The sequence below is a fragment of the Carcharhinus amblyrhynchos genome, chromosome 17, assembly GCF_965287045.1.
Source record: "Carcharhinus amblyrhynchos chromosome 17, sCarAmb.v2.hapA, whole genome shotgun sequence".
NCBI classification, from domain to species: Eukaryota; Metazoa; Chordata; class Chondrichthyes; order Carcharhiniformes; family Carcharhinidae; genus Carcharhinus; species Carcharhinus amblyrhynchos.
In genome coordinates this window covers 18,764,183-18,789,150 of record NC_137340.1, presented here as the reverse complement: position 1 = coordinate 18,789,150, position 24,968 = coordinate 18,764,183, and the positions used below count along the sequence as shown (strand labels likewise).

Below are 24,968 nucleotides of genomic sequence, written 5' to 3'. Positions count from 1 at the left end.
GAGTAAAAATATAACAAGATGTTTCCTCTGCGTCATTGTGTTGATGTATGTTTGTTTTTAGAGCGACATAGAACTATTTAAACCAACAAGCTATTTCCTTAAAAGAATATTTTTCTTATTCTCAAAAATGAATGGTCAGAAACTCAAGTTCACTTAAATTGATCAGGTATCAGTGTCAATTACTGCTCATCAAATACGAATACACAGAAAAATAAACTGCTGATGTAAATTGGTGGGTCTTAGAGAAACATAACTAACTAATCTGGTTGATAAATCTGCTGTAACATGAGAAAATTCCTAGTTTGCATTCAACCCTTATCACTAGATCACTGATTAACATCCTCCAGTGAGTAGGCAATGTAGGCAAAGCAAAAAGCATAATTGTTCAGATTCCCTTTAAGCGCAAAAGTATGGGCATTGAACACTTCAGGTCTATCTTAGTTGTTAGAGAGTTCTTTTCATCAGCATTAATAATTTCTTTGGTAAGTTTGCAAATCAGTTGAACATGGAGATAGTGCAAAAAGAAATCCATGTATTCCCCATCTGGAAACAAATAAACAAGCACTTTCTCCTGTATTGCTAGTAGTTTATTACAAAACAGTATTGACAAATTTTGTTAAGAGGTCACTTTGTTGTTATAATGTTAAGGAACATTATATCAGTAAAATAAAACACCTAGAAATAAGTTCAAAAACAGAATATAGTAAATAGATAATAAAATTTAACCAAAGTCAAACAACATTTTCTACAGGGACCACTCTCTCCATGACACCTCGGTCCACTTCACCATCACGACCAACTCCCCATCTCCTCCCGTTGCAATCACAGAAGGCACAACACTGTCCTTTTACCTACTTCCTCCTCACATTCGAGGCCCCAAACACTCCTTCCAGGTTAATCAGCATTTCATTTGCACTTCCTTCAGTTTGGTTTATTGTATTCACTGCCCCCATTGTGGTCTCCTAAACCCTGGGGAGACTAAACACGGACTGTTTGTGGTACGCCTTCACTTACTCCACAAGCATGGCCTCAGCCTCCCTGTTGCATAACATTTTAACTTGCCACCTTACTCTCATGCCCATGTATCCACCTTTAGCCTGCAGCAGTGCTCCAGTGAACCCAGCACAAGCTGGAATAGCAGCATCTCATCTTCCAATTGGGCACGTTGCAGCCCTCTGGACTCAACATTGAGTTTGGCAACTTTAGATTATGATCTTTCTCCTCCACTTTAAACACCTTTTTAAAAACATTCCATACATGTATTGCCTCAATGCATCCCCCTTCCTCTCCCACGTCAGGCGATCTCTCTTTTGCTCTTAAAGTTGCTATTTACTGTTGCAATCTCTCACAACCCTAACACATTCTCCCCTCCCTTTGGTTCAAACGAAGAGCCAAAGGACTCTAAACATTATCTCTGCTTTCTGCCCTTACGGATGCTGCCAGACCAGCTGGGTTTTTCCAGCAATCTTGTTGCAGATTTCAACATCCACAGTATTTTGCTTATCTTTTTAATATTTCCTCATTAAAAAAATTTACAGACTGTAGATTATAATTATCTTTGTCAAAAATGAATGGTATGCTGCTAAAGGAAATGCTTCAAAAGCTTTAAACCTCACTGATCTAATTGTCTTGTGTGTGGTGCCAACATAACTGAACCTTTTTGTATAGGCTAGCTGTATAAATATTGTAGCGATATATGGGAGTTCTTTCAATAAAGCAAGTGAAGGATATGGGCTGAATTCATTTTACCTGAATCTGTGATTGATTTAAACTGCCATCAGATCCAAATTGCTCTGAGAAAGGCATATAAAATTGTAATTTTTAATTTAATTTGGTGCTTGAGTACTTCTCTGATATTTTAATTAAACCATAATGAAGTCAGAACTCTGTTCGTAAAACATTCCACCCTTGTCTTTGACATCATCAGTGTCATCCTGCAATTGTTGTTTGCTAATGGAAGTTAACATATTCCCTTTGTATGAACATTTGTGCAGTGAAACATTCTGTTTATGGAAAACATTTTAATTCCCTATCCCAGGGTTTACTAAACCGGATTCCAAAGGGGGCTGGGCCTGGGGGGGTTGCGGGGGATGGTCTGCAGTAGACCAGGCTAATTTGAAAGGTGCTATCAAGCTGCTTGTCCAATCAGAAGCTAATTCTCCATACATTGGTTGCTGATTGGCTACTCATAGTGAGCCTATGAGGTGAGAAAGTAAGTCCCCAAAGATCCATTCTCGGGTGAGAGAGCAGATGATGCAGTGAGGAAGAGATTGTGGCTGTGGGGCAAGAGGGGAAGTCACCATGGAGCAAGGAAGAGAGAGAGGTGGTTTAACTCCGCTGGATAATAAGAATGTTTTCCATGGGCTCTGTCAATACTTTTGAGAGGTCAAAAGAATTCGGAAAAGAGGCCAGAAAAGTTTGGCAAACTTGCTCTATCCTTTTAATCAGTTTTCATTACTCTGTTTTTTGTAACATACTTTAATATGCTTCCATTCATAGTTGCAACTATTTTAAATCAATATTGTTAAGCTTGACGCCAAATCACTGTCCATCCTGCCATAAATTAAATGACAATGAATTGCTAACATTTCAACATTTTCATGTTTTATTAGGGCCCCCCCCTACATAGTCCCAGCAATGTGAATCAAAATAAGTTCAACATTGAAGTTAATATCTGAAAATGGTCGTATTTAAATTGTCTAATTTTCATTATTGAGACGTTTCAGAGTAAGGTTATACAATCTAAGATGCAGCTTGAGAACTCACGTACAGCCATTAAAGCTACTGTCAGGTCCTCCAATCAAGGCTCACTTCAGCTTCCACTCATTTTCTACAGTTTCCAGGCCCAGGGAAGTGGAAAAAGCTGCTCACCGATTGGTGAATTTAACCTTTTTTTTGCAACAATTGAACTTTGCTAATTCTTTAGGCCCAGGAATATTAAAAGGTTTCCATTTACCAAGATTTTGGGATGGGTAAGTCTGTAGAGGCGAGGGGCTTGGAGATTTTCTGCGTGGGGCCATCTCTGTGTAATCAAATTGGACCCTTTCACTGGCTTTGATGTATAACACAGCCCTTATCACAAAGGATTAGCTATTCCTTCCATATAACTTAGCTTCATAAGTTTATTTTTTTTTATCATGTGGGGAGGGGGGTTATAAACCCCCACTCTCTGCCTCCTATTTGACAGCCAATCCTCTATCCACGCTAACACCCTACCCCCAACTCCATGCCCCCTGACCTTCTGTAATAACCTCTTGTGAGGCACCTTGTCAAACGCCTTCTGAAAATCAAGAAAGACCACATCCACCGGCTCTCCTCTATCCACCGCCCTAGACACATCCTCATAGAACTCCAATAAATTCGTCAGACACGACTTCCCCTTAACGAAACCGTGCTGCATCTGCTCTACCAAACAATTCTCCTCAAGATGCCTTGCTATTTTCTCCTTGATCACGGATTCTAACATTTTTCCTACAACAGACGTTAAACTAACTGGCCTATAATTCCCCGCCTTTTGCCTGCCACCTTTCTTAAACAATGGCGTAACATTAGCCGTTTTCCAATCTTCCGGCACTTCCCCGGAATCCAGCGACGTTTGGAAAATAATCACCAAGGCATCCACTATCACCTCCGCCATTTCCTTCAGAACCCTTGGATGCATTCCATCCGGTCCTGGGGACTTGTCCACAATCAATTCCCTCCAGTCTGTCGAGCACCGCCTCTCTAGTAACAATACTGTCATTCAGGCCCTCCACTCCTACCATTTTTCCATCGCTAACACCCGGGAAATTATTCACATCCTCCTCCGTGAAGACCGAAACAAAAAAGTTATTCAAGGCCTCTGCCACTTCCCCATCCCCTACCACTAAGTCCCCCATCTCATCATCTAAGGGCCCAACGTTCACCCTAGCCAGCCTCTTCCTTTTTATGTATTTATAAAAACTCTTGCTATCCTTTTTTATATTAAGCGCTAGCCCAGCTTCATTGAAGTCCAGCTGATTGAAGTCATTACAGACAGCTAAAAATTACATCAACCCCATGACTGCCCAGGTTCTGTCAGGTTGCTTGTCCAACATCACGTTAAAGGTGAGTCACATTTTTCTCCAGCTCACCGATCATTTATTCCTCTAAACTTCATGACCTTGCCACTGAATTTATGTTTCTCTCCGGCCACCACCTCAGACTGAACCAGGTAGGTCACAATCTCAACATCTCTGAAGCCTGACTTTTCCATCTGTTGGATGTGCACAATGCGAGGATCTGAAAGTGGACGCAGAATGTGTTTCCGGCTGTAGTCGGCCTTCAAACTTGGTTTCACGCCGGCTGGCCAATTAAAGAGCAGCTGGTGTGAACCACGTACTGGGAAAGGCTGAGCACTGTGCAACTGTCTCAGAGAGACACAAGCCTATAGAATATAAATTGAGATGGAAAAACTATGCAGAGTATGTCAGGCAACACATTCAAACACAATCCTTAGACCCCAGACACCTTTATTTCAGCCCAGACAGTTCACCCAACCCTAGATTGGGGTTGAAGCTAAATCGTAAAGGCCACTTGGCCAATTGATTCACCCAGCAACCATAAGAGCAGATGGACTACGTAAAATTACATTCAGTTGGCCCCTTAATGAACTAAAAGGTCCTCTGGAGTGCTTCCGAATCTCGTGCATGTGCACTGGCCAAGTTATTGCATGAGTGATCAGCTATGATCTTATTGAATGGCGGGGCAGGCTCAAAGGGCTAAATGGCCTACTCCTGCTCCTATTTCTTATGTTCTTATGAGTGCTTAATAACATCGAGACCTGCACATGATATCTTTTCAGGCAATTTTTGTTTACTTCCAGATTGGGGCACACCCTCCCATGCAACGTCGAATTCTGGCCTGAGATTTAAACTCCACAGTCTATCCATTATCAATATGGCTCTGCTGCATTGCCCACCTCAAAGCTTGCTTCAGCTCCTCTGCTGCTGAAACTCTTGTACAAATGTTCATAACTAGACTTGACTATTTCAGTGGCCTTCATGCTATCATCCCTACTTCTCCCTCCACAAATCCAAAGAGTTTAAAACTCTTGCCATTTATAACGTGACTGAGACTCTTGTTGATAGACTGCCTTGATCCTACTCCCTGCAACTGTCAGCCTTTTCCCTCTTTTAATTAATCGCTTCAGTTAAACCTTCCATTACTTCTCCTAATCTCTCTCTTTCTCTCTTGGCTCTACATCCATTTTCAACACCTGTCTATAAAGTGCCTCAAAAGTTTGGCACGATCTTACCTGCCATTCACACCATGGTCTCACTGCCAGCCAAATCTTCCTTCGCCACAGTGGGATGGGAAAATCCTGCCGGCGTGAACGGTGATGAGATTCTGGCATCTGTATGGGTAATGTGTTATTCAGAATTTATTTGAGCTATCACATTTACTGAATCTGCTATCAGAAACTTGTTTCTGAATTCCAGACACCAAACATATAATGAAGCCACCCCAACCCAAAGATATTTTGTGTACGCCCATAAGGGTAATTGTCTCTGGTTATAGATCCAGGTTTGAGCCCTCACTAAGTGAATGGCAGAGAGGAATAAAAACAGAACATTACAAAAGCAAAAATGAAAGCTTGCACTTTAGCTCTAATGCAAAGTATAATGCATCAATTTATCACATCATTAATTTTTGCGCAGTAAAATTAATCATCTGGAAGGTAATATTCGTGGCTCTGTTAGTTTAAAGAAAAAATAAATACGAGTAAAATGAGTGCAACACATGGAGAAAGTGTACAAAGATTTTGGGGTAAGTTTTCTGACCCCTCCTCACTCACCCACCTCTCCCAGCTGGCATATTTAAAGATGGGAGGTGGAGAGGTACGTAAAATAAAGCTGGTTGCCAGCCTTCCCATCCACTCCCTCCCATCCCCAACCTATCTCCCAAACTACAGGAGTCGGATGAGGTTTCGGACTGTTCACCTACCCTTAGATCTATTGAGGTCTGAAGTGGATAATTGTAACTCATCAGAGGGCTTCATTCCACCTCTGTCACAATGTTTCAGGCTGTGAGGGAAGATGGAGTTGGGGAGGGATGGTGTGTGGGGAGGTGAACAGCCTTCAGCTTTCACTAATAAGTTTTAAGGGCCTGAACACACTTGAGGACCTCAATTGGCAGTGAAGCGGGCCGTGCATAAGCTTCCCCACCCCGGATTTAACCTGGGCAGAGGTGGGAAGGGCTCCCATTCACCACCTTCTCCCCTGATTAAAAGCTCCCCCTCCACAAAACTCTCTTCAGCAGTGGCATTTGATTCAGTCTTTAGTCTGTATTTAGCGTGTCAACAGTGGGTAGATTGATAACACCTTGTCTCTGGGTCAGACGCTTGGTCAATTTCAGTTCAACTGCAGCAATTTGATCAGAAATCTAGGCCAACAGTCTAACACAGTGCTGAGAGAATGGTGCACTTTGGGAGGTGCTGGCCAGAAGTTTCTAGACATTCATGCCCAGCCTCTGCCATTGCAGGTGATGACGAACAAATTGGTGCTCAGCTAAATCTTCATTCACTGCAGCAGGACCAGAGAATCCCACTGGCATGAACAGCTATAGAATTCCACCCACCATCTTTCAAATGACACACTGAACCAAGATATTGGCTGCTCTTTCAGGCAGATGCAAGTTCAAATATTTATTCCTTAATAAACATCCCCAAATCTGATCATTTGATAACTATCACATTGCTGTTTGTTGTGTGCAAATTGGCTGCAGCGTTTCCTACATGGTAACAATATTTGTCCTTCAAATGTATCTAATTGGTTGTAAAGAGCTTTGAGTATGGGTAAATGTACATTTTTATTTACTTATTTACACTGGGGGTGGAATTTTCCCATCCCGCCCACCATGGGAATTGTAACGGATGGGACACAAATCGTGCAAAGATCCATTGACTTCGGGTGGGGGCAAGCACAGCCGGAAAATTGGAAAGGGTACAGAGGAGATTTACCAGGATGTTGTCTGGTATGGTGGGAAGGTCTTTTGAGGAAAGGCTGAGGGACTTGAGGCTGCTTTGTTAGAGAGAAGTAGGTTAAGGGGTGACTTAATAGAGGCATATAAGATGATCAGAAGATTAGATAGGGTGGACAGTGAGAGCCTTTTTCCTCGGATGGTGATGGCTAGCACAAGGGGACATAGCTTTAAACTGAGGGGTGATAGATATAGGACAGATGTCAGAGGTAGCTGCTTTACTCAGCGAGTAATAAGGGCATGGAATGCCCTGCCTGCAACAGTAGTGGACTCACCAACATTAAGGGCATTTAAATGATCATTGAATAAACATATGGATGATTTTAGAATAGTGTAGGTTAGATGGGCTTTAGATTGGTTTCACAGGTTGGCGCAACATCGAGGGCTGAAGGACCTGTACTGTGCTGTAATGTTCTATGTTCTATTTTCTAAATCCCACCCAACATCTATAGCATTGGTACAAATTCCAAGTTTGCAGTGTGAACATAGAGTAAATAACCCAACTAATTTCAGAGGGCCGTGTAATGTGACTCCCTTGTTTTTATACCTGAAGAAGGTTTTGTATCTCTTTGCTCCAGAAACAAGATGGCCACCTCTCTGAAACTACAATTGCCTTGCATCAATACTACAGTGGAGAATACTGCCTTAAGTATGGGTTTCCAATTGTCACAGACTAGCTGCCACACAAAGGTGCTTTTTACTACCTGTTACTGATAACTGTGTCTCCAAGGGGTAGATTCAACAAGGGGTAGCGAATGGACTACCCACAACTTCATCCCAAGCTAAAAGTCTTTCCGCACATCACCATCATGAAATAAAAGAACACAAGAGACCTGGCTGCGTTGATAAAAATGTGGCCTTAATTGAATCAGAGTGGGATACTGCCTCTGAGGGTTAGGAAGACCTGCTCTCGAGACAATCTGATCTAGCTGGAAGCACTGCAGTCCCAGCAGCACCAGAAGAGATTACTGGAAATTGCTGGGACTGCAAACAGGAAGGTTTGCCTGGGAATGTTAGGCAGGCACGGCTAAGAGACCCGAGCGAGGGTTAGGGAGCGTGGGAGATCATATGAGATAGGACTGGGGCCTGGGGATGAATGGGTGGTTGGAGGATCGGAGAACCTCTCCAAGGGAGGTTCCGCCATTCCTGCCTATTAGTGAAAGGGCCTCATCCAGCCACTGTGGGTATTCATACAGCGGCGACAAACCTCCCACAGGAAAGAAAATTTGGCGCACAGCCAAATCTATTTTCACTGCAGCGGGACTAGAGAATACCATTTGTGGGCTTTGGAGGGGGAGGGGTAGAGGAGGGGTGCTTTCTTTTGTTGTCAAGCACAGAGTGCCTGACCAAGAGACCCTTGCATCAGGAAGTGGAGGGAGGTCACTGACTCCCATCACCCTATTCTTGCTGCTAACTCCCTGTCCCATAATCTCCCTCCTGAGATTTCCTTTTCACTGTCATTCACAAGACTTGGATGGGTGCATTACAAGCAGCCGCCACTCCCTCACCAGTGGCACTGGCAGGCAGGACTTTTGCCCCCTTGGTGCTTGATTTCCAGGAAGGTCCCCAGCTGCTTAGTTAGGTGCCTGATTGGCCCTTCATTCAGCAGACTTTCACAGAAGTAAGTGATGTGGGATTCTTCATCGCCCTCCAGCTGGCAGGAAGACACCCTGCACCTATATTAAATTCCACTTTAAAAATAATTGAATTTCCAGAGGCCATTCTCCCACGTGCTCGCTGCAACTTCAGTGCTTGTGCTGATTTTCTGGGGTTTCCAGGACTTCATGAGAGAATCCCGGAATTTCAGAGGAGCTAAGAAATATTCAGATACGGTTTCTCATTGCTTGCATTGCATCCTCTTTCTTTGAAAATCTTGCCTCAGCTACCAAAGTTTAGGGAGGTAAGTGCGTGTCTGCAGTGTTACGGGCTGAGAGACCCAGGAGCATGCACAAGAGTATGGAGTTAACCAGTTATCAACACAGACTTCTGTTAAGTTTCCTTTATTCCGAGCCAGGATCATTTCATCATGGTACCACCGTGGTTAGCACTGCTGTTTTACAACGCCAGGGACTAAGGTTCGATTCCCAGCTTGGGTCATTGCTTGTCTGAGTCTGCATGTTCTCCCCATGTCTGCATGGGTTTCCTCCGGGTGCTCCAGTTTCCTCCTACAGTCGGAAAGATGTACTGGTTAGGTGCATTGGCCACAATAAATTCTCCTTCAGTGTATCCGAATAGGTGCCCAAGTGCGGCAACTAGGGGATTTTCACAGTAACATTATTGCAGTGTTAATGTAAGCCAACTTGTGACACTAATAAATAAACTTTAAACTTCATTTTCTGGTTGAGTCTCCAGGTTTACCTGGAAGTGAGTGAGATGAACCCCAGGCGTCAGTGACAATCCTATTCCTCCACTCCCACGTTCTGATAGTGAACCAGTCTAAATGTTTAATCACCAACTATATAACCCTGGTGCATTGTGGACTTCCATTCCGCTGGTATTCTTTTACTAAGCCGAATACAGTGCCCTCCAGCTGTGCCACCTGCCAGGCTGCCTTTAGCTTCATTCCTCACTGGCATCCATTGTGTTTCCCTTCATTCCCCATTCTTCTTCCTGCCTCCCCCTGGTTTTGGCACCTCCTTGAGCTCTGCTCCTTAGATTCTGCAAGCTCTCCACTCCAAACCTTACTCTTTCCTCTATTCTTATACTCAGTTCTTTTCCTCCAGTTTCTTTAGCATTTCAGGCACTGAGAATCTTCCATGCCTTCTTCAGACCTGTCACTCATTTTTCCTCAGGTCAGGTTGTTGGGCATGTTTACCCTTTCCTTTCCATAATGAACCCAAATCTTGGGAAGCAATCTTGGAAGAATTTAAATGAAATTTGCAATTTCAGAAGGTATATTCATGGAAGGCGAAAGTTCTGAAAGGTGAAGCCCCCAGAATGTTGAAAGAATCAATGTTGACAAAGGACTGTTCCTTATCATATTATGAGACTTTGGTATTACGTTAGTTTATTGGTTTATCCTCCCTCTTCTTCTTCCCTTGCATTATTTGTGTCTGAATAGAATAGTTAAAAGTAGTTAAATTGGTATGCTCTTACCTGCCAGACATGAGCTCAGCTGGTGTTGAAGAGTTGCATTTAAAGGTGTCACTCTCAGATGCAGCACTGCATGGTGTAGATTTTGTTTGGACAATCTGCACTTGAGAATTAGGAATTTCACCGTGATAATCATTTGTTCAGCCAAGCCATTAGAATGACGTTAATGAGAAGAAATATTGTGATCAATATTCCATTTCTCACACATATCCTAAAATGGTTTACCAATAAATTGCAGACTGTTATCCACAATGATCTCCCCAGGTACACTAAGTAAACTGAAAATAGCACTTAGAATGTGGGCAACAGTTGTGATCAATGTATTTTGAAGGCAGAGCCACGGACATGAAAGAGGTTGGACGTAATTTTTGACCAAAGAGAGGTGGAATCAGTGTTTCTTTGTGTTGACTTGGCATATGCTCTTTTCATGCCCTGCACTCCTTGATGATATGTATTCAGTCCTGGTGAACAGACTGCCTCTCTTGTAAGACTTCTCAACTGACCTATGCCCATGTGTGAATAATAAAGTTGTTAAAGACTATCAGGTCACAAAGATTCCAGTTTAAGGACCTGCCTGCCTTTAAAAATGACTCTCCAGAAGATGCTAAGCCTGTCCTGATGAGGCCAAAATGGCTTCCTGAATATGCTGAAGTGAATCAGTCCATCCATTGATTGATGGTTTTCCACAGTTTCTGAAGTGTAGAATCTTTTGCTATTTCTTTTTGTAGCAGCTGATATTTGTATTGTGCAAAACGTATTGGATCCATTTGGAGGACATCTTTAACTTCAACTTGTATATCAAAGGATGTATTTTCTGTTTTTGCTGGGTTAGACAATCTGTTAAGTGTATCTGATGTGATCATCAAGTTGCCAGATTTGTACCTAATCTCACAGTCATAACCTTGAATCTTTATCAAGAGACATTGCAACCTTGACAGTGCACTGATCAACTCTTTTCCACTGGCTTGTGATTAGTCTGTATCACAAAACTTTTGCCAGATAGGTAAGAAAATGCATGATTTTGAACATCAAGGTTAATATTTCCTGCTTGATGTTGGAGGAGTTGGATTGCATTACGGACACAGATTTGTTTTTTTTGTAGTATGCATGTTCCTAGACTTTTCTATGAGGCATTTATCTCCAGGGAAGTTGTCTCCCTAGGATTGTAAAGTTGCAATGTCAATGCTTCTAAGAATGCCTACTTCAGTGATATGAAGGTAATCTTCATGCCACATGAAAGGCACACCTTTTCTCCAAAATCCCCTAAATGATTAATATTTTTGAGCAGAATTGGGAATCAATGGAGAAAAGCAATTTCAGAGATCTAGATATCTTCAAAGATCATTCTAATCTTGACACGCCTTTAATAAATCCTATTTTACTTGGATCGGGACATATGCTAGCACTGATATTAATAGAAACAAAGAAATTGAACAGCTAAATGTTGATGTCATATTTCATGCCGTTTGCATCAATAGATGCAAATTATGGTCATGTTCTTGCTTTGTTCTTCCCACAACACTGTAGCAGATGCAGTCTGTTACAGTGCATGTAATGTGATCCTTGTGAGCTTTAAAGAGATTCTGACTAACAGATAGCCCTAAAGGAAATCATTGAAAACAGTATTGTCTGAACAGGGTACAAAATGTACTAAGCTCTTAGAATTTCTCCATGAGATCTACCAACCCTGGCATCAAACTTCAAGAAGAATTTTGCACCTATAATTCTTGGATTTAACTCTTCAAATGTGGCTATTTTGTAAGGACAGTGTTTCAAAATTGCATTTAAATGTAATGGATCGAGGCATACTCTCAATGATCCATCTTTCTTGATGACATGTGATTGAGCTCTACCAATCTGTGTGCTCTTGTCCTCTTCTAATGATTCTGACTTTCTCCATCTTATCCAGTTCCCTTTAATTTGTCTTGTATGTGGATGGCTGCACTTACATGGTGGATCAATTGACAGACTTGCATTCTCTGGGAAGCATAATGCTTTATTTCCCTTCCAATTGCAAATTTTGTCAAAGTATTCTGTATGTTTCACTGTTAGGTTGCGAACTGACGTGATGAGAATCATTTCTGAGGTTGATCTGACTTGTGATGTCTGACTGATTCCATGGATTTTTACTAGTGTGAGGTCATGACACGCTGGTGGATCTGTAATCACAGTAGAACATAAGACTATAAGATATAGGAGCAGAAGTAGGCTTCTCGGCCCATCAAGTCTACTCCATCATTCAATGAGATCATGATTTCCTCAACTCAACTTCCGCCCCTTTTCCTCATAATCCTTGATTCCCTTGCTGACTAGATGTTTGTCTATCTCAGCCTTGAACATACTAAATGACCTAGCCTCTACAGATTTCTGTGGTAAGGAATTCCACTGATTCACTACCCTCTGAGAAAAGAAATTCCTCCTCATCTCTGTCCTAAGTGGGTGACCCTTTACTCTGAGATTATGCCTTCTGGCCCTAGACTCTCCCACTGTGGGAAATGCCTATGATACCCAAGAAGATTGATTGTGCTTACACTCCACAACTAAGAATCCTGCATATGGAATTGGTAAATGATTTTATGCCGAAAATGTTACTGTAGTAAGTTTCGCCATGGCCTTCTGCCTCTGTGAATACATGTCCTTTAAAATCTGCCATGATAGTGCGTTGGCACGTGCCTCTGTCAATTTTGGCCAATAACCAATAGTTACCAACTTTCTTAGGGCAGATTCTTTGAATCTTGGCCAAATGCATTGGATAGTGTGATAGCATCTATGTTTTCCAAATGATTGATGGAATAAAACATATGCATACAAACATACAAATTAAGAGCAGGAATAGGTTACTCAGCCCCTCTCCACCATTCAATAAGATCATGGCTGATCTGATTGTAACCTCAACTCCACATTCCTGCCTAACTCTTGATTATCTTTCACCATCTTGTTAATCAAGAATCTATCTAATATATAAAATATTCAAAGATCCTGCACCCACTGTCTTTTGAAGAAGGGATTTCTGAAGACTCTCAACTCTCTGAAAGAAGAAAATTCTCCTCATCTATGTCTTAAAATGAGTCACCCCTTTAATTCAGTGACCACTAGATTCTTCCTTAAGAGAAACATAGGATCTACATCCATTGTGTCAGTACCACTCAGGATGTTAAACTTTTCAATCATGTCATCTCTCATTCTTCTAAACTTCAGTGATACAAGCCTAACCTCTCTAACCTTTCCTCAGAAGACAATCCCCCCATTGCTGTAATAACTTGGTAAAATTCTTTGAACTGCGTCTGATGCATTTACATCCTTCCTAAAATAAGAAGACCAATACCGCGTACAGTACTCCAGATGTTGTCTCACCAATACCGCATACAAGTGAAGCATAACCTTCCTACTTTTGTATTCAGTTTCCCTCGCAATGAACAATATCGTAGTTATGTTCACTACTCTTTGTGTCGTTGTGCACATCATTTTCATTTTCTGGTTTGTCAATCAGCTCGTGTACATGTTTCTGACAGAATACTGGATGGTCATTCTTACTGCTTGAAGGTACACATTGTGTACGGTCTATTTGGATCAGTGCATGGTTCTTTGCAGCTGCATGAGCCTTTGCTCCAGTGCAGTGCTGCTGCCAATGGCCCTTTCTGCCACACACAACTTTGATGGAAAGCTGGGCAGTTTCTTGGTGCACACGGTCTTGCTACATTTGGGTGTTTAACTGAGTGTTAACTAACAATTTTGCTGTAACTTCATTGCAGTGTTAATGTAAGCCTTACTTGTGACTAATAATGTTTATTTTACTTTACAATTAGGGTTGTAATTAAGGTCTGTAAGCTTCATCAACCTGTGAGGATCACTTTGTACTTGCATCATTTCTTGAGTAGCTCTTCGATTCTTTAGACTCTGGGCTTGTTTAGCAGGTTTTTCTGGGAGTGGATGCGATCACCAACTCAACAATTTGGTCTGCTAGTTCTGTATTTTAAAAATCACTGTACCATTCCCTTTTCTCTGAACCTGCTGATAAGTCTATCGATTCTGTAGATAAAAGCAAAATACTACGGATGCAAGAATTTGGAACAAGAACAGAAAATGCTGGAGAATCTCAGCAGGTCTGACAGCATCTGTGGAGAGAGAATAGAACAAACATTGACCTGCTGAGATACTTCAGCATTCTCTGCTTTTGCTATTAATTCTGTAGGCTGTTGTCAAAATGACATGAATTGTATTCGATGAATGCAGAAGTCTGACCTGGTTCTTAACCTGTCTTCCAATGTGGTGCATGTCTTTTGGGGATCCATTTGCCATTTCTTTGTGAATCCTGGTGTCTACACCCTGTGTAGGCATTCATTCCCAAATTCTGGGTAAATTTTGTTGGCTCCCTGGCCTGGTTCAAACACACTTGAATCAAGAAACCAGAGTTCTATATGCTGTTAAAAAAAATTTGGATTCGGACAGTAGGTCAGCTGCATTTCAATTCAAACTGTGGAAAATTGTGGACATTCTTTAACCTTCTTCTGCAGTATCTGGAATGAGTATCACTGAAGCTGCTTTTGCTTACTGTTCCAAAGCTCCATCCATGAAGACGAGTTGTGGTGGGAACGCAGCACAGAATAATGATGTCTTTACTTTTAATTGTTCACCAACTCCCAAAGCCACACATTATAATTGTAGGCTATTATTGCAACCTTTTCTAATTTGATTTTTGGGCAATTTTTGTATTCTCCCTTGCTCATTCTGATCCAGCATATATCCTGCTCACTCACGTTTCCCAGCAGAGCTCACCCAGTGCTAGTGCTCTGGATATGCTGTTCCATTCACAGAGCTAACAGGCTATGCAATCTCACCATGGGCAATCTGTTTGCTTATCAGCTCTTTACTTGAGCACTCTCTCCAATGCTACAACTTCATAGAATCCCTGCAGTGCAGAAGGAGGCCATTCAGCCCATCAAGCCTGCACTGACAACAATCCCACCCAGGCCCTATCCCCTTAACCCCATGTATTTACCCTAGCTAATCCCCCTGACACGAAGGACAATTTAGCGTGGCCAATCAACCTATCGCGGACATCTTTGGACTGAGAGGGGAAATCAGAGCACACGGAGAAAACCCATGCAGAGATGGGGCAATCACGCAAACTACACAGACAGTGACACAAATCAGGAATCAAACCTGGGTCCCTGGCATTGTGAGGCAGCAGTGCTAACCACTGTGCCACCCAAAGCTCAGAATAGCTTTTCTTTGCAGTCTGCACACTGTGCATTCAACGCTCTCTGATGCTTGTTGAGTGCTATCTAATGCCAGGTAACATGATCAAGGATCGATACTGTGTTGTACCTGTAGTTAATTTTTATGCCAGACTGATTGACCATTGCTAAGCACCATTACCATGATGTCATACCTAATCAAGATCCTTCACCATTACTGGATCAAAATCCTGGAATTCCCTCCCTGACAGCACTGTGGGTGTGCCTGCACCTCGTGGGCTGCAGCGTTCCAAGAAAGCAGATCGCCACCACCATCTGAAGGGTATCTAGGGATGGGCAATAAATGTTGGCCTGGGCAGTGATGCACATATCATAGATGAATAAAATAAAGTTTAAAAATTAGTCCTTACTTTCGTCAAGATAAGAACATTTTTCTTTTAACGTGTATTTGTGTTCTCATGGCAGAGCTCTTGTTTATTTTAAGCAGCAGTTTAACTTTGAGAACACGCTGGCTGATTCTTCAGACTGTCAATGAGAAAAGAATTGACCTGGACAGTGCTGATTGACTTTTCTTTGTCTAGTGCCACTGGATAATATGCTATTCATTATCTGTCTGTGATCACAACATAACACCAATTTCAGGCACGGTTACTCCATTGGTCCATCTGGCTGAGCCATCCGATTCCCTCAAGATCTCCTTAATGCATTTATAAATCTAATAGCTCAGAATTCTGTTTCCTGACAGTAACTGTCTCGAGCCATTTTTGAACTTGTTCTTACCCTCTTGTTCCACCACTCTTAGTGTTAGCCTGTTCATGTTTATCACCCTTTCTACTGATTGTTTTTTCTGAGTTTCCTAAACCAGTTTCTCCCCCCCCCTCCTCCAACCCCAACCCTGCCACTTCTCAGGCCAAGTCCTTGTTTTGACTGCTTGAAATGTTGTGTCAGTAACACAGTCACGAGTCCGACACTTGCAGTTGGTTATGGTTATCCCATCGACACTGTGACCTAAATATTCACAGCTCAATGTGACCTGGTTGTAAAGCCAGGGGGGCTGGCAGTTTTGCGTAGGAAAGTATCAGGAGAGGAGCCTGACATCTTCCCCACCCCACTGCCATGGCATTTTGGAAACATAGAAACAAAGAAGATAGAAGCCAGGGGAGGCCATTCAGCCCTTCAAGCCTGGTCCACCATTCATCACGATCATGGCAATCATCCAACTCAACAACCTAATCTTGCTACCCCCCCAACTTTGATCCTGTTTTGCCAGCAGTGGGCACCTCAGTGGCCAAGTAAGCCACTTAAGCAGCCAGTTAGAAGCCACTTCCTGCATCCCCATACCCTTTCCCATCCCCAGTCATTTTGGAGGCATCAGTAGGTCCCTCTGCCAATCCAGGTCCCACACCATCCACATTTCCCACAGCACACCTCTCCTGCCACTCCCCTGTTCCCCTGTGTTCCATAGAATCCCTACAGTGCAGAAGGAGGCCATTTGGCCTATCCTGCCTGCACTAACAGCAATCCTACCCAAGCTCTATCTCCATAACCCTACCTATTTATCCTATTATCCCTCTGACACGAAGGGGCAATTTATCACAGCCAATCCATCTAACTTGCACGTTGTTAGAATATGGGAGGAAACTGGAGCACCCGGAGGAAACCCACATAGCCATAGGGAGAACATGCAAATTCCACATAGACAGTGACCCAAGACTGGAATTGAACCCAGGGTTCTTGGCACTGTGAGGCAGCAGTGCTAACCACTGTGCCTTCCCATGTTGCAACGGTACTCCACATGTCAGGTGCGTGAGGCAGCGGTGGATATAATTTTTAAAAGCAGAGAAGGCAAACCGCAGAGTCAGTATTTAGGAAGCTAACAAACCTGTCAAATTCAACGCCGCGTAACCTTTCAAAATTTTCAGTGTCATTCAGCAACAACACAGCAAAGCCGGCAATACTTAGTGACAATGTACCCTCGCATTATATTTTAGCATTATGTGACCGATTCATTGAAGTGCACTGGCCCTTTGTTAGCTACCCACACACGTATGGTAACTTAAAAGGACTGACTTCTGCATGGCCTCCATGGAACATGTTGACACCTACACAATGTAGAGGAAATATTGCTTACCAGCCCCAGAAATGAGGCCAAGATCAAAGAATGTTCCTAATGCGTCTTCCACCTGTATCCAGATCCCATTGCAATCTTTCCCATTGCAGCATTAGGTTTCAGCTTGTATTGGGTGCTCCCAGCCTGCTCTAGCTTTGGACTGAAATCTGCATCCATCCCCTTCCAATCTGAAGTCCATATGCCTCTCCATTGCACACTTGGATGGGCTGATCTCACTGCTGAAGCCCCAGGCTCCAGCCTCTGATCAAACACAATCTCTTATCCAATCCAATCAGTGTGTTTTCTAGTAGCTGATGAATATATTGGTACGATTAAGACCTGCAAATATGGATATGAACTTTGCCACCAGCTCTTAACAGTCAGAGATTCGAGATCATGCTATCAAATCCCCGGCTAATTCCTGCACCAGATCCTGATGATTCTTATTTCGGTTCAGACCTATTTTTTTCTGACTCAGGCTCTGAAGTCCAGTTTCTCTTCTGCCCACCAATCCTGCCTGTCCCAGAATTCCATATTAGAGGAGTTATATTATGATAAAAGCAAATTACTCAGATGCTGACATCTGAAACCAAAAGAGAAAATGTTGGAAAATCTCAGCAGGTCTGGCAGCATCTGTAAGGAGAGAAAAGAGCTGACGTTTCAAGTCCAGACGACCCTTTGTCAAAGCTAAAAGGCTTAGAAAGTGGGAGATATTTATACTGCAGGATGAGGGAATGAAAGATGAGTCATAGCCACAGAAACCAGGGGAAACCAGGTAATAGCTGTCCACAGAGAGAATTAGGGGTAAAGTAGGGGTGTAAAGTTTCCCCCTACTTCACGCCTCTTCCCTTGCCTTTTCTCCTCCTTTGCTTCTCCTTTTCTAAATCTTACCCTCTGTCCCATCCATCCACCTCCCAACATCTTTATTTTAGCTTCTCTGCCGTTTGGCCACTCACACCCTTTATTCTCGCTGTGGACAGCTATTACCTGGCTTCCCCTGGTTTCTGTGGCTACGGCTCATCTTTCATTCTCCCTCCCTGCAGTATAAATATCTCCCACTTTCTATGCCTTTTAGCTTTGACAAAGGGTTGCCTGGACTCGAAACGTCAGCTCTTTTCACTCCTTACAGATGCCGCCAGACCTGCTGAGTTATATTATGATGCCTATCTTGTTGTGAGCTAACATTTTATGACCAAAAAAGGATACAGGTACAGTAAATCTATAGAAGGAGCACGTGAAGCACAGAGGGTGGGATTTTCCGGCCGCGTTCACCCCATGGCTATAAATTCCTGCCCCAGGACAATGGACATTTGCATGTTCCGTCCATGTCTGCTACGATTCCTGTGATGGGTGGGGTGGGGAAATTCCACCCATACTGACATACGAAATTGCTGAAGGAAGACTGTATGTAAGACCATTCGATATAGGAGCAAGTTAGGCCTTTCAGCCTAATTTGCTCCTATATCCATTATGCCATGGGTGGGGAAGGGTCAGGGACAATCAAAACATGAAATCCCACCGGTGTTAATAGCATTTTGGATCTTTTGCGACATTTTGTGCTCTCGTGCTATTTCTTATGTTCTTATGTGACCTTTCATGTCTGCTACAAACAGGAATACAAAATGTAATTAATCAACCACCTCGCTAGATAGAACATAGAACATAGAACATAGAACATTACAGCGCAGAACAGGCCCTTCGGCCCACGATGTTGCGCCGACCAGTTACAAAAACAATGACCCACTAGCCTATACCAATCCCTTTTCGTCCATAAACCTATCCAGAGATCTCTTAAACGCCCCCAAACTAGACGCATTTACAACCGCAGCAGGCAGGGCATTCCAATCCCTCACCACCCGCTGGGTAAAGAACCTACCCCTGACATCCGTCCTGTAGCTACCCCCCCTTAATTTAAAGCCATGCCCCCTCGTGCTAGCTTTCTCCATCCGAGGAAAAAGGCTATCACTATCCACCCTATCTAAACCTCATTTTCCCCCTCATGATTTTCCCCCTCATGACATCACGTTGGCGATGTTTACAACAGGTTCACCCAGATGGGAACCTGTTGAGGGCATCTTCCCCGGGGACGCAAATGTTAGTATAGCTACCGGGGGAGAGGAATGATGCTGCCTGGCACTGTCCTGGCACCATTTGGCAGTGCCAGGTTGTTAGGGCAGTCTGCTCTGCCGTACAGTCATGGTTGATATGATTCTCATCCCCACTCTCCTGTCTTCTCCCCATAACCCCTGATCCCCTTATTGATCAAGAACCTATCTGTCTCTGTCTTAAAGACATTTACTGACTTGGCCTCTACAGCTTCTGTGGCAATGAGTTCCACAGATTCACCACCCTGTGGCTGAAGAAATTCCTCCTCGACTCAGTTTTAAAGGATCGTCCCTTCACTCTCAGTTTGTGCAGAGAGGAGTTTGCTGTAAGACAAAAGCAGAATAACAGCAGGGAATTAGAGGCAGTCTGAGTTATTGAGTTTATATTTACATAATAGCATTTACATATCCTTGCTCATTGATGAACAAGGACATGTAAAAGTCATGGAAAGTGTGGCAGATGCACAAACATAGACAAGCATTAGACTGTAGGCACTATTACACAAAAATAGACAAGCATTAGACTATAGGCATTGTTACACAAACATAGACAAGCATTAGACTATAGGCACTGTTACACAAACATAAACAAGCATTAGACTATAGGCACTGTTACACAAACATAGACAAGCATTAGACTATAGGCACTGTTACACAAACATAGACAAGCATTAGACTATAGGCACTGTAACACAAACATAGACAAGCATTAGACTGTAGGCACTGTTACAGGAAGAGACATTTGATCTTTATTTTAACATAGATTTGTGCATGAATAGTTCTAGAAGAAACCTACAAGCTTGAAAGATAGTGGGCACAATCTTGGCCAGAAAGCGTGAATCTTGCCAGTGAGATTGAGATCTCCAATTATTTAAATGTAATTAATCAACCCCTTCGCTAGATTTTCCCTCTCATGACATCACAGTGGTGACACTTACAACAGGTTCGTCCAGATGGGAACCTGTTGATGGAATCTTCCCCGGGATGCAAATGTTAGTCTAGCCACGGGGAGAGGGACAATGCTACCTGGCACTGCTTTAGCACCAGTTGGCAATGCCAGGTTGCTAGAGCAATGCCAACTTGTGCCGGGGGGCAGTGCTGGGGAGGGCGCTAGAGGAGCCACATGTGAGAGGACCCATCAATTTGTGATGGTGAGGGGGGGAGCAAACACAGAAAACGATGGGAATGCTTGCAATAAGGTGGGGGGTAATAAGGGGGGTGATGGTCAGGGGTGCAGTTGGGGGGATGCCAGGGATAATTATGGGGGTCAGTAAGGGATAGGGATACTGGTGATGATTGGTGAGTGGAGGGATGGGATGAGAATGATGGGGATGAACACAGGGTCAGGGGGAAGGCCACATACTTGCGTGGTAGTGGGGGTAGGGGGAGAGTCATTTTTGTGTTGGAGGTCAGGGCGACCTTAAAAAGGGCACCCTGAGCTCAGCACTGAGCTGGTTACCCGAGCCAAGAATCCCCACCTCGCCAGGCTGACAACACAAGCCACGCCTCTTTTCTTGCAGTTAAAGCGATAAGATCTGGAGAGAAAAGTGGCCAGTAAAGCTGGAGAGCTCCACACCAGTTTTCTCACCAGAACTGACACTCTGCTAAGTTCTTATCAGATTACACCCATGGGTTGGTATTTTGTGTTCCTGTTTCTGGTGGGCATGAATGGTCACAGGAGCGCAAAATGTCGCAAAAGATCCAAAAATGCTATTTAAACCGGTGGGATTTCATGTTTTGATTGTCCCTGACCCTTCCCCATCCATGACATAACGGAATCCCAATGTTGAGCTGTGGTGGGGGGGGGGTTGCAGGGCCAGGGGCGTGTTGGGGGAGGATGGCTATTGCATGAGGGGGGTGTTCCAGGGTGGGATGCTGTCCTGAGGCGAGTGAGGGTGGGGGATGTCCCATTGGGGTGGAGGTTATCTTGGGTGGGAGATTTTTTTTGTATTGTGATTTTTTTTCAATCTTTTAAAACCTATGTCGTTGGTGGGACAGGCTCAGTCAGAGCCAGCGTTACATCGTTGACCTGCCCCTTCACGTTTTTACAGCTATCAGCTGAGCGATATGGCAGAGAAAGTTGCCATTGAGGCCAGTAGCTCCCACTCCCTTTCTCACACCCACCGCGCCCCTGCTAAAAGCCGGGAAAATTCCATCCGTTGAATACAAAAATAAATTCCAAAACACCATGCTATTAATAGATTCATCAAGCGTTATCTTGATGCCTCAGTCACAGAGGGCTGGCCATGCATTTTTTTAAGCTGTAAAGTTGACAGGTGTACACAGGTTATTAAAACAAAGTTTCATCTGGCTGTTAATTGGGCCCGGCCTGAAGGAATGCATGCACGACTTTCAAGGTCACTACTATCAAAGTAATTTAGCTGAAAATGATGCACCAAGCTTATCAACTTCTGCAATACATTGGCTGCATAATGATCGTGAAAGGAACTGTTTGCAATGCAAATCACATACACAGACTTTTATACACACAGTTCCTTTCCCTTACTGTGTTCATTCTGTATATTGCAATCTCAGATATCATTTTGCTAATCTCCCAAATGCCAACATATGAAGTCTTGTGTTTATTTGTGCATACTGCTGGCGGAAAAATTTCTTAAATCCCAGTAATTATTCTTTTTCCATTATGTTAACAAGATTCTGTACATGCAATTTAAGCAATCTTCGAACAAAATGAAAAGACTTTAAATATAAATGCCCCAGTGAAATACAGACTTACAAATACTTGTACAGACATCAAACTTTGGTTGCAATGCTGCATTCCTCACAAAGGACTCGATGACTTGGTTTCCAAACACAATGGCTGTGAAAATGCCCCAGATGTCCCAGCAGTTATGCTGGAATCCTGCTTGTCAGCGCCCTTCAAGATGACCCTACTGGAGTTTTTGAGATCAGGGGAAGGACAGTTCATTTGTGTGGAACCAGCAGGTAGTTGGAATACAGCAAGTGAGGGTCCGCGACTTCCATAAGAACATAAGAACATAAGAAATAGGAGCAGGAGTAGGCCAACTAGCCCTTGGAGCCTGCCCCGCCATTCAATAAGATCATGGCTGATCTGTCGTGGCTCAGTTCCACATTCCCGCCCTCTCCCCATAACCCTTAATCCCCTCTCTTATCAAAAACCCATCAACCCGTGTCTTAAAAATATTTAGCGAGGTAGCCTCCACCACTTCAATGGGCAGAGAATTCCAGAGATTCACCACCCTTTGAGTGAAGAAGTTCCTCCTCAACTCCGTTCTAAACCGCCCCCCCTTTATCTTGAGGCTGTGCCCTCTAGTCCTACTATCCTTTCTGAGCGGGAAGAGTCTCTCCACCTCTATCCTATCCATCCCATTCATCATCTTATACGTCTCAATGAGATCTCCCCTCATTCTTCTAAACTCTTAACGAGTACAAGCCTAATTTATTCAGCCTCTCCTCATAGCTCAACCCCCTCGACTCCGGCATCAGCCTAGTAAACCTCCTCTGCACTCCCTCCAAGGCCAAAATATCCTTGCGTAAGTACGGCGCCCAAAACTGCACACAGTACTCCAGCTGCGGCCTCACCAATGCCCTATACAGCCGCAGCAAGACCTCCCTACTTTTATATTCAATCCCCCTCACTATGAAGGCCAGCATCCCATTCGCCTTCCTGACCACCTGCTGCACCTGCAAGCTGGGTTTTTGCGACTCATGCACAAGGACCCCGAGGTCCCTGTGCACCGTCACCTGCTGCAGTTTTTCTCCACATAAGTAATAATCCTTCCTACCATTATTCCTACCAAAGTGGACCACCTCGCACTTGCCAACATTAAATTCCATTTGCCATTTCCTGGCCCATTCGCCCAGCCTATCTAGATCCTTCTGTAGACTCTCCCCACCCTCCGCACAATTTGCCTTTCCACCAATTTTGGTGTCATCAGCAAATTTCGACACCATACACTCGGTTCCCTCCTCCAGATCATCTATATAAATGGTAAATAGCTGAGGCCCCAGCACCGACCCCTGGGGCACTCCACTAGTCACCATCCGCCAATCCGAATAGCACCCATTGACCCCCACTCTCTGCCTCCTATTTGACAACCAGTCCTCTATCCACGCTAACACCCTACCCCCAACTCCATGCCCCCTGACCTTCTGCAATAACCTCAAGTTACCTTGTCAAACGCCTTCTGTTGGAAACTTCAGCGACTGGTCACCCTCTCTGGATAGCACTTGTCCCCACCCGAGAGCAACCTTAACTAGGAAATTAATCAGCAAATTTGTTTTTAATGAGATTAGTGGCTGCCTTCTGGAAGCTTCTTTGTCTGGATGAGTGTTTAGGTTTCCAGGTAGAGACTGAAGAAACATAATACTATTGCTCTCATGAGGGGTGGCTAAAAGTTTTGTCCCTTTAAAAAGCCACGTGGGAAATGCTATGTTTGAGTAGGACGCAACACAATCGGATCCCAGCTTTCTTCTGAATGTTTTAACCAAATTCCAGCCATGATCCAACAGCTATAGGGAAGAATAGTCACATAGATTTTGCCCCTGTTAAAGATCTGCAGTGAGTTTTTCATAAGTATGTTTAAAGAACCATTATTAAAAAATGTATTCTGCAGTTGAACAGAATCACGAGTGGCAGAGACAGCAAGGAACTAATGTATTCACGATGTGATTCTTATGAATGATAAGAAACAGATCTTAAAAACAGATTCCACTATTTGCCAATTTGAATTATACATGGAGATTCATTCAAATTGTGCCTTCTGAGCAATGCTCCAGATATTCAATCTCTTCCCAAGAGACTTCTTAAAAATAAAAGGCAGCAGGAACAGCTTCTCATTCTAATATCCTCTAATTACGAAGAGAACAAGAATTTTATAATGTGCGATGGCACCACAGAGGGGTTTTTTTTTGCATGACAGTCATTTGTATTCATTAGACTTACCACAAATACCTATATTGGCTTTCTCTGTTTCTGCTTGTATAACACTGATTATCTTTTATGTTTTAGGTCGGGATTGTTTTACACTATTCCACCCTATCTACAGTCTTCTGGATTTGTGTCACTGCCAGGAACATTTACAAGCAAGTGACAAGAAAGGTCCCTCAGTACCGTGATAGTGACCAACAGCCACACTCCCAGCAACCCATGTTGCGGTAAGGATTAATGCATGTCAGGTCCTTCTAAGAGACAGCAGCATACCATTTGTATTGATGATCATGAGCAGAATGTAAAGGCAATTTGAAGTCTGAGAAGCATTTAGCAGGGAGGGATTTTATTCCATTTGTGCCTGTGTACATTTATCCCTGCTTTTATTTTGACACTTCCTCTCCAGCTATGTGGTCCCATCCATACTGTGCACTAGCACAGATAGAGAGGTTGCAGTACCACCATGTCATCGTGACTACTCACCATTTTCAATATAATGTTTGCATAAGGAACACCACCATAAAGGACACCATTCATTTCAGTCAGTGTTA

General features: G+C 43.4%; 1 protein-coding gene across 2 annotated transcripts in view; it reads left to right on the top strand.

Moving 5' to 3' along the window:
* Positions 1-24,968, top strand: part of adgra1b (adhesion G protein-coupled receptor A1b) — a 483,085-nt gene that overhangs the window by 435,147 nt on the left and 22,970 nt on the right. For both annotated transcript variants that reach the window (XM_080205590.1, XM_080205591.1), the window contains one exon: positions 24,499-24,644. In XM_080205590.1, coding sequence (XP_080061716.1) covers positions 24,499-24,644 — 146 coding nt within the window. The remainder of the gene's footprint in view (positions 1-24,498; positions 24,645-24,968) is intronic.